This window comes from Papio anubis, chromosome 12, assembly GCF_008728515.1.
Source record: "Papio anubis isolate 15944 chromosome 12, Panubis1.0, whole genome shotgun sequence".
Classification (NCBI taxonomy): Eukaryota; Metazoa; Chordata; class Mammalia; order Primates; family Cercopithecidae; genus Papio; species Papio anubis.
This window is the reverse complement of record NC_044987.1, coordinates 11,814,206-11,833,195: the sequence shown is the minus strand read 5'-3', so window position 1 is coordinate 11,833,195 and position 18,990 is coordinate 11,814,206. Positions and strand designations below refer to the sequence as shown.

Sequence of the window (18,990 nt, the reverse complement as noted above, 5' to 3'; positions counted from 1 at the left end):
CAGAAGCTACCAGGTGCAGGGTGCGATCAGAGTCAGCAGCTCGCTGCTGCAGGGAGATGGGTACCTACAGGGGAAAAATGGAGCAAGCACCTAATGGAGAGTCCGTTGGCCCAGGATTGTGTCCAGCCTCTGCCTGGCTCCCTGGGAGGCTTCCAGCGTGCCTCCCTCCTTTCTGGGTCACAAGTGGCTCATCTGGGTAACATAGTTCTGTCTCCCCTGCCAATCTTACCCCAGCGAAAAAGAAATGAAATGAGAGAGAATAAATAAAAAATATATTGGAAAATTTTTAATATTATATAAATTTATGGTGTTAATGGAAGACATCATTTTGACCTCAGGTGAGTTGAAGAACACATAAATACAAACAAAAACAAAAACCTTGCAAAGACATAATCAACATATATTTGCTGTGTATCTGTGTCATGCGAAGTACCATGTTGCATACTGGAATTTTTAAATGTGGTCCTGTCCTCAAGGAGCTCTGAGGACAGACACGCATGAAAAGAAAACTCAAACCACCTGTTGTGAGAGTCTTTGCACATCCCAGTGGGAGGCCTGAGTGAGAAAACTGAAGAAAGATTGGCACAGCCCTACCATCCTTCCTTTGAGGGAATCAACATTGCCTTCTAGACAAGTATGTGACATCTTGGAAGCATAATATTGCCTTTTTTTTTTTAAATGGAGTTTCACTCCTTGTTGCCCAGGCTGGAGTGCAATGGTATGATCTTGGCTCACTGCAATCTCTGCCTCCCGGATTCAAGCGATTCCCCTGCCTTAGCCTCCCAAGTAGCTGGGATTACAGGTGCCCGCCACCACACTGGGCTAATTTTTTGTATTTTTAGTAGCACCAGGGTTTCACTGTGTTGGCCAGGCTGGTCTTGAACTCAGGTGATCTGCCCGCCTCGGTCTTCCAAAGTGCTGGGATTACAGGCATGAGCCACCGCACCTGGCCGATATTGTCTTTTTTCTATCCTGAAGGAGAAGCTGAGACACAAAAACATTAGTGTCTTAGTAACTTAAGGCCAGAGATGAAGCGAGAGCCCAAGTATTTTGACCAATAAAGAGGGGCAACCTGTCTGAAACAAAACTACATCATAGCCAGGCATGGTGGCTGTCACCTATAATCCCAGCACTTTGGGAGGCTGAGGCAGAGGTATTGCTTGAGACCAGGAGTTCCATACCAGCCTGGGCAGCATAGTGAGACTGTATCTCTCCCCACCCACAAGAGACCTCATCGTGTGTTAAAAATGTGCCTTCCAACTTAACTACATTTATTAAGCAATACTTAACATTTATTTCCCAATTTTTCAAGCAGCCAAAGAACTGGTATTTCTGTTAGTTTGCATAGCCTTTTAACATCTCTTTGAGGCTTCTTTAAAAAAAAAAAAAAAAAACCATGAGAAAACAGTTAGAACCCCAGGGCTGAGAGCAGACAAGCTCATTGTTTTGGAAGTGGTAGAAGAGCCAACCCACGAATCAGAGGTTCAGGGCTCAGCGTGCGCCTGTGAGTGTCAGGGGCGTGCAGCTTTGTCTGACTCTGCTCATGGGAACGTGATGTCCTCCTTTTGAGTCATTTGATGCAGGTTTCTGTAAGATGCCATGAGCAGACTGGGCCTGATCTTACTTAAGAATTCTGACATCTCAGGCCGGGCTCGGTGGCTCACGCCTGTAATCCCAGCACTTTGGGAGGCCGAGGCGGGTGGATCACAAGGTCAGGAGATTGAGATCATTTTGGCTAACACGGTGAAACCCCGTCTCTACTAAAAATACAAAAAAATTAGCCGGGCAAGGTGGCGGGTGCCTGTAGTCCCAGCTACTCGGGAGGCTGAGGCAGGAGAATGACGTGAACCCGGGAGGCAGAGCTTGAAGTGAGCCAAGATCGCACCACTGCACTCCAGCCTGGGTGACAGAGCGAGACTCTGTCTCAATAAAAAAAAAAAAAAGAACTCTGACATCTCCTAGAGTCACTTAGAACTAGCCCTGAAGATAACAAAGGAGGTGTGGCTGGTTGGACTCCTTCTGAGGGCAAAGAAAAAAAAAGTCAAGGGTTGCATGCAGATGACCTCTGAGAAGTCACCTTTCTAAGAGAAGGAAGGTGGCAGTGGAATTTTACAAGGAATATCCTCTAATCAACACTGTCCTCCAGTTAACTCAAAGGGTAATTGCTTTTCTGCCTGACCCACATTCTGCTCAACTGGCATGGAAGGAAAAAGGCAGCAAGCGCCCACGTGAATTATGTTCTAAAAATAACTTGGCCTCTTTTATCTCTTATTTGTAAAAGCTCATTTATTACCGTTCATTCTGATAAAGCTCTCCTCGGCCCCTTTGGACTGGACCTCTCCCGTGAGGTCTTTCGGTCCTACCTGAACCCTCTTCTTACCTGCCTTCTTTAACGTGCCCCCAGGAGGCAGTTTTGATTGACTGTTCCAGTGAGGGGACAGATGTCCAGAGAAGGAGAGTGGTTTAGGCAAGGACACTCTGGCAAGGCACCATGATGCTAAGGAAAACTCCAAGGCCTCATCCCTCTGCTGTTTAGATTCTCACTCGATTTGGACACGCGGATCCTCATTTGTATTTCACATAGGCTCTTTCATGTTAGTGATTACGTTGGGCCATGCCAGTTTAATATACCAACCAATAGAAATCCAGAGGAAGTACAGGGTGATCCAAAAAGCATCAATTTTGGAGTCCAGCACACTTGGCTTCAAATCCTGGCTCCATCACTTTAGCAAGGGTTAAATTCACTTTGACAACTTGTACAGATCTCCAGTCCTTAGTTTTCTCATCTGTAAAATGGTGACAATGTTTTGCTAGATGGTTATGAAGACTAAATAAAGAAGATGTATGGAAAGGCTTTAATGTAATACCCAGCACAAGGTGTGTGCAACAGCAACAAAAAATTGCTGCAGCTATTACTGTGAGTGAGAATAAAAAGGGCTCCAAAGACATTTCAGCTCCTGTATTCACACAGGGCTGTGGCTGCCTTTCATTCAGCAAACAGAGTTTCCTCCCACTGTAGTAAGGGAGGAAAAACATACCTGAGGTGGATTCAAGAGTTCGTTTTGTGTTTTTTTTAGCTAGAGTCTTGCTCTATCACCCAGGCCAGAGTGCAGTGGTGCAGTCTCGGCTCACTGCAACCTCCACCTCCTGGGTTCACGCCATTCTCCTGCCTCAGCATCCTGAGTAGCTGAGACTACAGGTGCCCGCCACCACACCCAGCTAATTTTTTGTATTTTTAGTAGAGATGGGGTTTCACCATGTTAGCCAGGATGGTCTTGATCTCCTGACCTCGTGATCCGCCCGCCTCGGCATTCCAAATGCTGGAATTACAAGCATGAGCCACGGCGCTGGTCCTGGATTCAAGGGTTCTTAGAGTACAGGCCAGGCACAGTGGCTTACACCTGTAATCCCAGCACTTTGGGAGGCCGAGGCGGGCGCATCACGTGAGGTCAGGAGTTGGAAACCAGCGTAGCCAACACAGTAAAACCTTGTCTCTACTAAAAACACAAAAATTAACCAGGTTTGGTTGTACACACCTGTAGTCCCAGCTACTCTGGAGGCTGAGACACGAGAATCGCTTGAGTCTAGGAGGCAGAGGTTGCAGTGAGCCAAGATCATGCCACTGCACTCCAGCCTGGGCAACAGAGCAAGACTCCATCTCACCAAAAAAAGAAAAAAAAAAAAAAAGAAGAGTTCTTACAAGTAGATGGCAAACATAAAACAAAATAAGTAGAATGTAATATAAATTAGGCTTGTGTTCTCATATCTCTCAAACTTAGGCTAAGGTTTTGAATCTGCTTTTGGTGAGTGAGAAAGGGCAGTGGGGACATGGGTCCCAGTTATAATTTTAGATTTGCTACCATGCCTTAATTCTTTTATTGTTCATTCAATAAATCGAAGCTACTTATTGCCCAGCTTCCCTATGCCTAGGACATATTGTCTCTACCTTTTGCTGTGCCTCAGTTTTCCTGGGGATAACCTAGAAATAGAATGAATACCCACCTCCCCTGTGTGATAGAACAAGTGAGGACTTCTCTGAAATCGCATTGAGTTTCTCAAGGGAAAGGCACTACTGGGCCAAAGGCATTATTAGCCAAGACCATGCTGTGCTTGAACATTTAAGGAACACGAGTTTAGGCTTGTTTCCCTGTGACTCGGTGCCTTTCTCCACCTTGTCCCAGAAAAAAAAAAGAATGTTCCTTTTCATGGGACGTCACACATTTAGCTTTGCAGTTTATGAGATTTTGCGTGAATTTTTTTTTCCCTTTAAGCTGATTTAACAATCCCACAGAAAACCTTCCTGGCTTGTTTGGAGGGGTGGTTTAAGTGTGTATGAGGCAGAGGGACAGGAAGAATAAGGAGGAATCAGAGCAGGAAGATCTAGAACTGAAAGATGCTGGAGTCAGAATTAGAGAAACAAACAGACGCCCTACATAAAAGGAGCATCAGAAATACAGCAGTACAAATGAGCTCCCTGCACAATCACTCTCATCCTCTGAAAAGAATCACACCTTAAAGGCTCCTTTCTTTAGAGATTTCCAGAAGGAAATTCTCTCTTCATAACATGTTCTGGTGTATCACCTTGACATCAACGAGCCAATTAGTTCACAGGCCCACCCAGCGCAGGGTCCAGGGATCAGGGTTGGCTGGAAGGAAGGATGTGACCTGGGAGATCAGGTGCTCTGGTTCTGTAGAAATTATTATGCCCCGGCTCATGCCTGTAATCCCAGCACTTTGGGAGGCTGAGGCGGGAGGATCACCTGAGGTCGGGAGTTCGAGACCAGCCTGACCAACATGAAGAAACCCCGTCTCTACTGAAAATACAAAATTAGCCCGGCGTGTTGGCTCATGCCTGTAATCCCAACTATTCAGGAGGCTGAGGCAGGAGACTCACTTGAATCTGGGAGGCAGAGGTTGCGGTGAGCCGAGATCACGCCATCGCACTCCAGCCTGGGCAGCAAGAGCAAAACTCCATCTCAAAAAATAAATAAATAAATAAATAATGATGCCCCTTCGGTGCACAAGGCTCTGTCCTAAGGTGTTTTCTTAGATTGTCTCATTTAACTTTTATAGTCTTAAGTATTCTTTTATAGATGAGAAAACTGAAGCCAAAGTTAGAAATAATGCAAGTGGAGACCAGAATACATAGCATCCAACTAATGGCTTTGAGACCCTAGGAAACGGTGAAAGCTATTATAGCTTTCTCCGTCTTTATGTCCCTTGTGAAGCAAATAAGATAGGAAATATTTTCCTTACTATTGAGGTTTCCCACTATTAGTAACAAAAGCTAAAATAAATGTTTTCTGCAGCACCTTCATGCCTGTATCTGTGATGTTAATACATCCCAGGGAAGGAAGGCAAAAAGAAGAATAAATAGCCAACTGGCATGGCCTGTTTTTGGCCTAGGGGCTGTTTTGGAGCACAAAGTAAGAAGGTTTTCTCCATCGGATGAAAGCTGGCTACATGCTGACACAGACACTGATGGCTAGACATTTTTCTTTCAGGATCTTTGTTAAAACTATAGGTTTAAAGAACTCTCCTTTAAGGCAAGAACCATGTCTGGTTTAAAGAGCTAAGTTGGCCAGGCGTGGTGACTCACACCTGTAATCTCAGCAGTTTGGGAGGCCGAGAGAGGGGGATCACCTGAGGTCAGGAGTTCGAGACCAGCCTGGCCAACATGGTGAAACGCTGTCTCTACTAAAAATACAAAAATTAGCCAGGTGTGGTGGTGGCTGCCTGAAATCCTTGCTACCAGGAAGGCTGAGGCAAGAGAATCACTTGAACCCAGGAGGCGGAGGCTGCAGTGTGCTGAGATTGCAGCATTGCACTCCAGCCTGGGCGACAAGAGTGAAACTCCATCTCAAAATAATAATAATAATTCATAAATAAAGAGCTAAGTTACATAGAAAGAGGGGTACTTCATTCCCTGAGCCTTCCTGTACGAGAGACACTCCACCTGGCCCATCCGTGACCCCCATATGGAAGACTGGCTTTCCATGAGCTGGGTTTCAAGTGTCTATCATGGTGACTATCAGATGAAGCAAGGGAAACTAGGTCCAAGTCCATTTATATAGCAGTTGGCCAGCGAGCCTACAGGATTTCAGGTCAGTTTCCAAAAACGATACTTGAATCCTGATGGGAAATCTAGACATGCCTGAAGAAAAGTACGGAACCATTTCTAGCACCAGGCATACACCTGCAGTACTCTGAAGAGAGAGGTGCTCTCTGATAGGAATTCACATCTACTCAGGGCACATCTCCCCCTGGAGGTGTGCAGTATTAATGCAGAACACACAGTCCTGCCCTAAAGGCACTCAGGAGAATGGTGAGGCCTGGGGCTTACTCACCCTCTCTTCCTTTTTCAGACATTACAGGTCATCTACCCCTATACCCCACAAAATGACGACGAGCTGGAGCTGGTCCCCGGGGACTTCATCTTCATGTCTCCAATGGAGCAGACCAGCACCAGCGAGGGTTGGATCTACGGCACGTCCTTAACCACCGGCTGCTCTGGGCTCCTGCCTGAGAATTACATTACCAAGGCTGATGAATGCAGCACCTGGATATTTCATGGGTAAGCAGATAGCAAGACCTTTATGCCATTTGAAGAACGTTGCTAAGGCAGACTGGATCCTGGATACACAGGGCAGCAGTAAATGGAGCCCATGGGAAGAAGGCCCTGTGGGTTCCAGGCTTCCGGGAAAGGAGCTGACTTGAGGCATGGGAAAAATGCGAAAGGAATTGCTCTGCTTCCCTCTGCCTGCCCCGTTCGCCATAGTTGTCTGCTTGAGTTCCTGATTGGAGACTAAACCGAGGCTGCATGGGGTCCATCTCTTCTGGCTGAAGGGTGGCATCATCCCAGCACTTCGTCTTCACTGCTTTAGGGCTTCTGTCCACCTTGTCCTGGGTCATGACTCAGGGTGGTCTGACTCCCCGAAGCAGCTGGGCAGATTACTACCCTGCCAGCCAGACCCATAGAGAAGGAGGTTTCAAGAGGCAGGAGCCCTAACTGTATCCTTCATTTGCTAAGTGACCCTGAGCAAGTCCCTAGACACAGCCCGTGCATGCCTAGACAACAAAGACCGCGTCTAAGGGAACAGGCAACTGCCAGACTGAAAAGGGATCCATTTCCCCCTCCCCTCTGCCAGTCTTCTTTAGGGTAATAACTTTCCTCCCATCCCTCATTACTATTTTGCCCCTATTCCATACTGGTCCCGTGTTCAGTGGCCAACTTTGTTCCAACAGAGAAAATAGAAACAAAAGGCATCTTCTCTTTCTTAGCTGGAGCAGCTCGAAGCCAGCGCTTCCCTGGCACACTGGGGCATCTAGCCAGGGCCTGCGTGCTGGTTTGTTTTCCTCCCTCTTGTTTTTGTCATGTGGCAACATGGCTGAGAGGCAGAAGCCCTGAGCACCAGCTGCTTGGTGGCTAACATTGTTATTATCACCATAAAGGAGAAGCAGAGAGAAATGATTTCATCAAGTCTTTTGCCTGGAAGGAGAAAATAAAGGTCCCCTACCCTAGTGAGCCACAAACAGACAAACCACAAATCCAAAGATGGGAAATAATATTTTCTTCCTCAATAACCCCACCCAGCAATCCCTTCCCCTCTCTTTCACTCCGCTCCCACCTCAGCCCAGCCCGTGAGCCTGCAGAACTGGATGGCACAAAATTAGAGGTCAGAGTTGTCTCATGTTCCCCAAGCATTTGCTTTTTCAGAAGTGCTTTGGAAGATCAAAATATATAAGCTGGGTTTCCAAAGTCTCCATTTTAATCCCTATAACAACAAGGAAAGCAAAATTGCATGAATAAACTGAGAACTAAAAGATTATTTGCCTGACAAAGCATAGTTCTCAGATCTATTATTTTTTATTTTACAGTACTTGGAGTTGCTGTTTTATCAGATCTCTTTCTTAAAAGTGGGTGTATGGCCAGGTGCGGTGGTTCACGTCTGTAATCCCAGCACTTTAGGAGGCCAAGGTGGGTGGATCGCTTGAGGTCAGGAGTTCAAGACCTGCCTGACCAACATGGTGAAACCCCGTCTCTACTAAAAATTTTTAAAAAAATCAGCTGGGCGTGGTGGCACACGCCTGTAGTCCCAGCTACTCAGGAGGCTGAGGCAGGAGAATCACTTGAACCTGGGAGGTGGAGGTTGCAGTGAGCCGAGATCACACCACTGTACTCCAGCCTGGGCAACAGAGCAAGACTTTGTCTCAAAAAAAAAAAAGGATGTATGTGAGAAGCAGTGCTGATCTCTTAGAGTTCACTCCATCCAAGCCCACTCTTCCCTAAATCACAGCTCAGGCTGACGTATAGGTGAACCTGAGTGACTTCGGTCAGTGCGTCCCAGGGAGGTCTTTGTGTCATCTTTTATTTGAGAGATTACTCATGATGTCATGTCTGTGAGAACAATGTCTGAAATTAAACTAACAGCTTCCCCAGCCAACTCCGTTCAAAGTAGGGAAATAAGTTAGGCATTAGTTTATTGTAATTAAGAATTTGAGACTGGGTTCCAATAGTCTTGGATTTAAACGATAACTCTACCACTTACCAGCTATGTGGCCTTGGCCAAGTTGCATTACCTCTCTGAGCCTCTGTTTGCTCATCTAGAAAATGGAACTAATCATTGCACTTACCTCATAAGGTTGTTGTGAAGACTGCAATGCCGAGCTTCGCTTTACATGGTTCAGAGTCTGGTGTATAGCGGTGACTATAAAATCACCATTTGCATAATGATGACTTTTGTCTATCTTGTGTTTGCCAGTCCTCACTGAGTGCTCATCAAAGGACATGTGTCTTCCATAAAAGCAATCCTGTAGATGAACTGCACTTTCCTATTTAACCCCAGAGGTTAAATGACTCAAGGAGGCAGAGCCCAGCTTCCTTGTAAGACAGATCTTCTCTCACTCCTAACCCAGGATAGACATCAGGAGGTAGAACCCCAGGGGAATGGCAAGCATGGCCTGGCTGGCATGGTGGGAGTTGCCCAGGGGATCCAGGCAACAAGTCATGATTGGGGGTCAATGAGTTTAACAACACTCCCTGCCAAGTGCTTCTCAGTTCTCTGAGTCCCTCCTAAGGAAATATGTTCTCTCCACACTAACTTGAGTGTCTTACTTGGTTCTAAGTAAGGCAAGTTGATGAAGCCTCCTTGTGTTCTCTGAAGCTGGGTGAGCTGCCTGGCCGCTCGGGCTTAGCACAGGCCTGGCGTGTTGCAGGGAGAAACCAGCTCTCCTGATGCTTGAGATGTTCTGGATCTTAGACCCGGCTTCCTCCCTCCACTGTTCTGAGCAAGAAGCATCTGACTATTGTCTTACTGGAACTGGCAGCTCCAAGCTGTCTCAGAGTGAGTCAGGTCCTTTGATTATAATGACAGTTAAGAAGGGAAAGAGGCTGGCATTCGTCTTGCCATGGGAGCTGAAGGAGGGAGAGAAGGAATCCTATCAGTATCTTCACAGCTGCAATAAAGTAAAGAAACAGACATGTACACGCAAGATGTCAGCACAATTCTAGGTAGCCAGACGTTTTGCACCCTGAAGCTTTGATGAGTCAGACAATAAAACTGGATTTTCTTTTTTTTTTTTTTTATTTTTTCTGAGATGGAGTCTCACTCTGTCGCCCAGGCTGGAGTGCAGTGGTGTGATGTCAGCTCACTGTAACCTCCGCCTCCTGGGTTCCAGTGATTCTCCTGCCTCCGCCTCCTGAGTAGCTGGGACTTCAGGTGTGTGCCACCATACCCAGATAATTTTTGTATTTTTAATAGAGACGGGGTTTCACCATGTTGACCAGGCTGGTCTTGAACTCCTGACCCCAGGTGATCCACCTGCCTCAGCCTCCCAAAGTGCTGGAATTACAGACGTGAGCCACCGTGCCCAGCCAAACTGGATTTTCTTGAACTGTGTGATGTTTGGAAGGGTCTTAGTTTAAAATAAAGTAGAATCGCTGGTCTCTTACACCGTGTGAACGGCACAAGATTTCCTTGGGCTACAGTTACTTAAATTTTTCCATAACAGGTTTCACTTGGCAACATATTCAGATGGACTGATGCAGGTTTCCTGGGTCCCACTCTGACCTACTGAATCACAGCCTGTGAGGAGCAGAACCCCAGCATGAGTGTTTTTTTTTAAAGTCCCCTGGTGATTCTGATATGCACAAGTATTCAAAATCAGTTTTTCAGGGCATGAGACTTCTGAGACCTTCGCTTATAAGTAGATAGAACGAATCTGTCACTTCTAGTGAAAAAGCAGCCACTTCTGAAAGTGAACGGGGTGCTAAGATAGTTAAAATCACATAATTTTTGGAACAAAAATTTACCAACAACCAGTTCGCTGTATTATATTTGTGAATATAAAAAGTTATTTTCAAAAATAAAATTCTGGGCCAGGTGCGGTGGCTCACGCCTGTAATCCCAGGATGACTTCGGGAGGCCAAGTGGTCAGATCACCTGAGTTCAGGAGTTCGAGACCAACCTGGCCAACATGGTGAAACCCCGTCTCTACTAAAAATACAAAAATTGCCAGGTGTGGTGACGCATGCCTGTAATCCCAGCTATTCCAGAGGCTGAGGCAGGAAAATCGCTCGAACCTTCAGGGTGGAGGTTGCAGTGAGCCGACATCATGTCATTGCACTTCAGCCTGGGTGACAAAAGTGACACTCCATCTCTAAAATAAAATTCTGATAATACAATGTTAAAAGTGAATAATCCAAAACAGGTGGTAGCCCAGACAGGTTGCTGGGTCAGCAGATGCAAGCTAGGAGTATATGGAGAAAACTGGGATAGATAGCTACCCAAATTGTAAAGAAGCAAGAAATCTATAAAATTTAAATGTTTCCCCTGGACCCTGCTCAGTGATTTCCAAAGATGTTCACTGGATTTGCCTAACAACCACATTTAAATTGCAATGTTTATTAGATAAAGCTTTGTGGAAGTCTTACTATTGACAACAATTTAAGCTTGGCAGGTTTTGACAGTCTTCCTTTCAGCAAGACCTCTTTTTAGGCTTCTGTAGCTATAGTGTTACACTCAGAAATGAGAGTTCTTGGCTCACAGCTCTAAACATCTGGTGAGAATGGTCTTCTCTGAAATAATTCTATTTGTAATCATCTTGTTGGAGGTGTGATTGAGGGGAGATAGGGTTTTGGAGACTGAAGAGGGTAGAATAGGGGACTTTGGCACAATGTTTCCTTGACCGTTAGGAACCACTGGCTAAGTGGTGGAGATGGTGACAAGACCCCCCTATCACTCTTCACTTCAGATGGAAATTACCACGGGAAATATTAAAGGCAACAGGGATCATAGATTTCTTTTGAACCAGAAAAACAGCTGCAAACAAATAATTGATATATTGTTATTCTTGAACTTGTCTTTGGCGTGAACCATGCATGGCACAAAATCACTAGGACCCATCCTTGCCCAAAGGAATGAATATATCTGTCTTCAGTGCAGAAATCCATCTACCTCTAATTTATTTATTTACTTATTTTTATTTTTATTTCTTTTTGAGATGGAGTTTCACCCTACCGCCCAGGCTGGAGTGCAGTGGTGCGATCTTGGCTCACTGCAGCCTCCACCTCCCAGGTTCAAGCGATTCTCATACCTCAGCCTCCCGAGTAGCTGGGACTACAGGCACACATGACCACTCCCAGCTGATTTTTTGTATTTTTAGTAGAGGTGGGGTTTTGCCATATTGGCCAGGCTGGTCTCGAACTCCTGACCTCAAGTGATCCACCTGCCTTGGCGTCCCAAAGTGCAGGTGTGAGTCACCATGCCCGGCCTACCTCTAATTTATTAACTGCAAGTCTTCAGTATAAAAGAAGGTATTCTTCCTTTAGGAATGGGACCACTCTGGCTCAGCTTCCCTCATCATTGGGCTACCCACAGAGGGCGCTGAGTTAATTCCCACACTCCTGTTGACCCCAGGAGGAAGTGCTGATAACTGCTGGCCAGAGCGTTCACACCTTCCTTATCTTCCTCTGCAGTTCTTACTCAATCTTAAATACATCATCGTCCAACTCTCTCACATTTGGGGATGGAGTATTGGAGAGGCGGCCGTATGAGGACCAGGGGCTCGGGGAGACGACTCCTCTTACTATCATCTGCCAGCCCATGCAGGTAAGGCCGATTGTTAGGATCACACCCCAACTCTAACCAGGATTCACTGAGAACCTATTTATTAAGTATGAGGCATTGCCCTTGCTATCTCCAAAGGTTCCATGATCTCTTGGGAAGAAAGGACACCGAATTATAAAAGATATACAAAAATTCAAGGCTGGGAAGAGTCAGATGAGCAGTACTGACAGTTACTTCCAACATTTGAAGCTAGGCTCATAAGGAAGGTTGTTCCACAGACATAGGAGGAAATTTTCTCTCTAAAGTAGGAATAATGCCCATAGTTGTATCTGTTTTGTAGTTTGTCACAAAGATAAAAGAAAATAATAAAATAAGGCTGGCACAATAACTGGCATATAATGAGTGCTCAGTATGTGTTAACTTTTTCAAGAAAGGTTGGAGATGGAAGGAGGCAGGGAGTCGTTGTTGAACAGTACAAATAGAGGCAAGCTGAAAGTTCAAGCATGTTGAGGATCAAGAGAGTAGACCATTGTGGCTGGAGCCCAGGATTTGAATGAAGGAACAATAGGAAAAGAGATGAGAAGGATCATGCCACCATTCCATGTATTAACCTTGTCAGGGCCACTAGAAGCAAATGTGAAGTGCTGGCCAGCACGAAGGAAACTGGAAAAGCTGACTATATCAGAAAGAAGGAATGCAGAAACATCTGCAAGGTTCCATCCAGCAGTTATAGAAGCCAAAGTCATTTGGACAAGCCTTTGACTCGATTTGCCTGTGTCATCACCCAGAGGTCGCAGTTGTCTCATTTTGGGGATCACCAACATATATATAGTCAGACAGCAGAGCCTACATTGTGATTAGAATAGGAAAACAGGGTCTCATTGCTGGAGTGGACCATGAGGACCACGTGGTCTGGCCACACACTTTAGAGAAAAGGTAGACACATTTGTGATCACAGAAGCCCTCTCTCCCTGAAGAAGTTGATGAATTGCCCCTTCTAGGGGGGAAGATGTCCCACTAGATGGCTGTCTCTACGTGAATGGCTAGTTTTACCTCTGAGCTGTAACTGAAAGTGTACGGCATGTTTTAGTAATGGCCAAATGCTACTCCTACCAAGGGCAGCTGTAGCAACAATAATGCCCTTTTCACAACCCTTCTCATTTTATAAAGACATGCAGTTTATCTTATTTGAGCCTCAAAATAACTTATGAGGTCTGTAGGATGAGTCTTACTGTCCTCACCTAGTCACACCTTGGCAGAACTTTGGTAGGAGAGCTCAGCTCACCTGGCACCTGGCTCCAAGACATGTCCACTTTGCCATGTGAGTCTTCACTGATAGCCTTTCTTTCTCTGTAGCCGCTGAGGGTCAACAGCCAGCCCGGCCCCCAGAAGCGATGCCTCTTTGTGTGTCGGCATGGTGAGAGGATGGATGTTGTGTTTGGGAAGTACTGGCTGTCCCAGTGCTTCGATGCCAAAGGTGAGTTGTTGGTGGGCCTGCTCAGCACTGCCATACCCATAGTGGCCTCTAGGGGGCACAGTCAAGCTACAGTTATCTGGATGGAGTCATTTATAGTTTTGTGTACTATAGAAAATGTCTGTTATCCGTAAGCCCCTCCTGATTGTCTTGAGCTTTAGGGAAGAAGTAAGTGTTCTTGTCCCCATTCTATAAACTTGGATGCCAGGACTAAAGAAGACAGATGTCTTGCCCAAGGCCACATGGCAAAGTCAGCAGCAGCAACGTGCCCTAATCCCATGGCCAGAGCTCCTGCCATTAAACCTCCCGGGTTCGCTGGGTTCCATTTTCACTTGAGTGGCATTTGAAGACACGGAAGCTTGCCTGACCAGGGAATCTCACCTGCCTTAGGGTGCATGGTTATTACCTTCACTGAGAAACTACCTCATGTCACTTTTGTCAGTAGAATGGAAGAGTGAATTCCAAGTCACTTTATGAGACAAAATATCAGCCTTGATATTTTCCATCAGCTCCAGAGAGCTCAATGTGATCTCTTTAGCCAAGAAGGAATGGGGGTGGAGAGTGTCAGGATCAGTAAGGGAGTCCCAAGTAAACAAGAAATGTATGTATCCTCTGTCTAACTTTTTTATTTTTCAGGCCGCTACATACGGAGCAACCTGAACATGCCTCATAGTTTACCTCAGCGGAGTGGTGGTTTCAGAGATTACGAGAAAGATGCTCCCATCACTGTGTTTGGATGCATGCAAGCGAGACTAGTGGGTAAGTATCCTGGAGTGACTATACTCCAGGCATTTCCTGCCGCCTCCTTCAAAACGCTGGTACCATGGATATGCGGGACCCTTCCTGGGGGCTTCTATAACTTTCCTACAAGTAATAAATTTCCTCAATTCAAAAGGAACTTGCTACACAACCATTAAGTTTAGGACACTGTGCTCAGCCCTGGGTTGGTTGACCAAAGTGAATGAGGTGTGGTCCTTATTGAGGACCTCGTGATCCAGTAATGGCTTGGGTTACTGTGCTCACTGTTGGATGTAGCAGACAGGTCAGCATCTAGTTCAAGACAGCAGCATCTGCCAGCATGGCTGTGGAAGAGGACAAGAGTGAAGAAGACGGACCTGGACTTGCTGAATTTATAAAGGTCAACTGATCCTTTGAAGATGCCCAGCTCTTTGCAAGCCCATTCCATTACTGCTGCGGGGAGATAGTACTTTCCTGTTCAGTCACTTAGCAGATATGTAGTGCTCACTTACCTTGTGCAAGGTATTGGACTAAGGGAACCCAAGTGTGAGTCAGGGAAACAAACTTATGTGTGGATAAATATCATACAATATGATATACATAGAGCTATGCGTGGTCACCAAATATGGGAACACAAAAAGACATCTAAGAGGTGAAGAGGTGAGCTGGGAACTGAAGTGGAAGTTAGCTGGGCAAAGAAGGAGCAGGAGTGAGGAAATGGCATTCTCAGTGGGAGGGACCACATAAACTGTCTGAGGCTTGAGAAACAGCCTCAGGAATGCAGGGGAAACAAAGTGTCTTGTGTCTAGAGTATAAATTGCAAGGCAAGGCAGAGATGAGGCTGGCAAGATGGATAAAGGCAAGTTCATGGAAGACCTTGATCACCATATTAAGGTGCTCGGATTTAATCCAGTAGACAAAATAACTGGTTTCCAGGCCCGGCGTGGTGGCTCTCACCTACAATCTAGCACTTTGAGAGGCTGAGGCAGGAGGACTGCTTGAGACCTGGAGTTTGAGGCTGCAGCGAGGTATGATCGCACCCCTGCACTCCAGCCTGAATGACAGAGCAAAACCCTATCTCTGAAAATTAAATTAAGAAGAAGAATAAATTTTTGAAAGAAGTGGATTTTATGAGGATAGCATTAAAGTATGAGGTGTTGGGATTTATCTCTGGTGTCTAAGAATATGACATGTTGAGATTTTGGTTAGCACAGAATAAAATTAAAACAAGACCTAATATTCATAAAATAAATCCTCTTTCACAAACTTGAAGCCAAAGTATTGTCCTGTTTCTTAATATCTCCTAGCTAAAGGCTTTACCACTTGTTAGCACCAGAGGGAAGGGAAAGAAAAGACAAGAAGGGCTCTGTCACTTGCTCTCACAGGAACACCGATGAGGGGTTTTGTTAGAAACTAACAAAGGCTGACACTACTGGCTCTATGTGAGCCCCAGTTAGGAAAGAAGGGTTTACAGGGGCTTACTGCTTGGCCCCCTCTCACACTGCGGATCGAGGTGAGACTGAGTAAATCCATCAGACTGATTCTTTTGTGGTTTTCTTTGCAGGCGAAGCCTTATTAGAGAGCAATACCATTATCGATCATGTCTATTGCTCCCCGTCCCTTCGCTGCGTTCAGACTGCACACAATATCTTGAAAGGTAAGACTTGCAGGTTGACAAAAACAAGTAGTCCATCCCTCTGTTTCTAGGCAGCCCCACACATAAATTATCTTAGAGTCATGGGACATTTGCCAGTTGAAAGCTTCGAATTTGGAATGAAGCAAGGATTCTTTCAGAAGGCGATCTTTGCCCAAGCCACAAAAACATACTCTGGCAGTCTAAGTGAAATAAAAGGAAGTATACTAATCATGTTTTCTTTGAGAATTTAAAGCGCTCTTGGATGAATCCTAGGCTTGCAAAATGTTTACTTATAGAGTGTGATCCTTTCTTTACACTTAATAGTCGAATAACTTTCCTGTTTTGATCTGTTGTTTGCCTCCTGTGGTGCTCCTAGGAGCCTCAAATCTTAATCATCATTTTTTCTTTACTTAATTGGAAAGACTTTAAAAGCACCATTGCTACCAAGATACTCAAGTCTCACCCTAAAATCTGTGGAAGCATGAGTTACAGGTATCTCCATTCTCATTTCATGGGAAGGAAAACTAAAAGGAACAGGATTAGACTGTTTACTTCTACCAAAGAAATGAATGAGCCAGAAATAAGCCAACAAAGAACTTGACACTACATCTGAGTCTTCTATCCTTTAACCTTAAGTAGACCTCTTCACTACCAGAAGGCATTTATGTATTCAATTTGCACAGAACAACTGGACTGCATGCAATATGACGATAACTAAGCAGGGACCATTTCTAGGAAGCCAGCTGCACTACAGTAAAACAGAGGGCTTCTGCACTGCTACTAGTAAATGTTCAGCATTCGATTTTCTGGTAGAGAAAATGAACAATTTACATGATATTCAAATACGATGTTGGATACTCAGAAACTATCTGAAGTTTCTTGGTAACACCATGGAATTTGCTTTAGAAAGAGGAATTATGGGGGCCGGGCGCGGTGGCTCATGCCTGTAATCCCAGCACTTTGGGAGGCCGAGACGGGTGGATCACAAGGTCAGGAGATCGAGACTATCCTGGCTAACCCGGTGAAACCCCGTCTCCACTAAAAAATACAAAAAACTAGCCGGGCGAGGTGGCGGGCGCCTGTAGTCCCAGCTACTCGGAGGCTGAGGCCGGAGAATGGCGTGAACCCGGGAGGCGGAGCTTGCAGTGAGCTGAGATCCGGCCACTGCACTCCAGCCTGGGCGACAGAGCGAGACTCCGTCTCAAAAAAAAAAAAAAGAGCTGGGCATGGTGGCAGGCGCCTGTCATCCCAGCTACTCGGGAGGCTGAGGCCAGAGAATCACTTGAACCCAGGAGGCAGAGATTGCAGTGAGCCAAGATTGGGCCACTGCACTCCAGCCTGGGTGACAGGGCAAGAGACTCTGTATCAAAAACAAACGAACAAACAAAAAACAGAAAAAGAAAGAGGAATTGTGGTAGTCACAGAATTGAATAAATTTTCTTTTTTTGAGATAGAATCTCACTGTGTCACCAAGGCTGGAATGCAGTGGCACAATCTTGGCTCACTACAACTTTCGCCTCCAGGGTTCAAGTGATTCTCCTGCCTCAGCCTCCTGAGTGCTGGGACAAGTGCATGCCACTACACCCTGCTAATTTTTGTGTTTTGGGTAGAGATGGGGTTTCACCATGTTGGCCAGCCTGGTCTCAACTCCTAACCTCAAGTGCTCCGCCCTTCTCAGCCTCCCAAAGTGTTGGGATTACAGGTGTGAGCTACCGAACCCAGCCTTGAATAAATTATATGGACAATGACTTGTGGCTTTTTTCCTTAAGTCAGATATGACTTAAAGCCAGCGTACATCCTCGGAGTATGGCAGGAGTATGAAACTCACGTGTTAGTAATGCACAAAAATTAAAAACCTTGTCCAAATCCACATGCTTCCACTTCTGTTTAGCTATGTATAGCAGCCAGTAGGAAAGAGAATAACTGATTTATCAGAATTTTTATAACAATTTGGCCTGAGAATATAGAGGCACTTCCTTCATCTTCACTGTATTTTACCCCTAAGGTTTACAACAAGAAAATCACTTGAAGATCCGTGTAGAGCCCGGCTTATTTGAGTGGACAAAATGGGTTGCCGGGAGCACGTTACCTGCATGGATACCTCCATCGGAGTTAGCTGCAGCCAACCTGAGTGTTGATACAACCTACAGGTAAGCCTGGGAAACTGCTGCTTACTGAGGCCAGTGTGGAAGTGCTTTCTGCACTAGCACTAGGCCAGGTTCATGAAGGAGACAGGGCTGGACATCACCTACAGGCAGTTGTCCATAGTGGTGGAAATCGAGCTACGATTTTAGAAATCAAAACTGGAGAAAAGCCAACATTTTTTTCATATTTGGCATTAGTGTGGATTAGATTCTCCAGCCTCACCCCCGTGTTGGATTTTTCTGACTTTATTATACCTGCTTCAGTGTAATAAAACCATTTTGCATTCCAGCAATAAGCACCAGCTAATGATGATGCAGTTGAGAAGATTGGAGCGATAAGGGAGATGACGATGTCTTGCAGTTTCTACATTTAATTTTTCAAAGCATTTTTAAATCTCTGTATTATCTTTGTTTATTATTGCTATATGCCCAGAATGTAGGTAAACCATTTTTATATATGAGAGAGTTCAAATAACTTGCCTAAAAGTATTTATACATTTAGTGACCACATATAACAATAATAATAATAAGCTTTATTCATCATTTTCCACATGTCCAGCCCCATGCAATCTTCTGGGCAGTCATCCCATTCCTGTTCCTTTCCTTTTTCCATTAGACCCAAGTGTGCTGGGATTTTAAAAAGTGTTTGTAGATTGCTTACAGCTGAATAAACCGCATGTACACAATTAAGAATTAATAATAGGGCCAGGCGCAGTGGCTCACGCCTGTAATCCCAGCACTTTGGGAGGCCGGGCTGGGTGGATCACGAGGTCAAGAGATCGAGACCATCCCGGCCAACATGGTGAAACCCCGTGTCTGCTGAAAATATAAGAATTAGCTGGGTGTGGTGGTGCGCACCTGTAGTCCCAGCTACTTTGGGAGGACTGAGGCAGGAGAATCACTTGAACCCGGGAGGCGGAGGTTTTGCAG

At 45.5% G+C, this 18,990-nt stretch overlaps 1 protein-coding gene across 5 annotated transcripts in view; it reads left to right on the top strand.

The window, feature by feature from the left end:
- Positions 1-18,990, top strand: part of UBASH3B (ubiquitin associated and SH3 domain containing B) — a 160,157-nt gene that overhangs the window by 128,730 nt on the left and 12,437 nt on the right. For 4 of the 5 annotated variants that reach the window (XM_009187526.4, XM_009187531.3, XM_009187525.4 and 1 more), the window contains exons 6-11: positions 6,366-6,574; positions 11,978-12,110; positions 13,425-13,545; positions 14,179-14,301; positions 15,845-15,937; positions 17,922-18,066. In XM_009187526.4, coding sequence (XP_009185790.1) covers positions 6,366-6,574; positions 11,978-12,110; positions 13,425-13,545; positions 14,179-14,301; positions 15,845-15,937; positions 17,922-18,066 — 824 coding nt within the window. Of the gene's footprint in view, positions 1-6,365; positions 6,575-11,977; positions 12,111-13,424; positions 13,546-14,178; positions 14,302-15,844; positions 15,938-17,921; positions 18,067-18,350; positions 18,861-18,990 lie in introns of those variants that run through there. The other variant, XM_021926641.2, reaches the window with a different exon arrangement.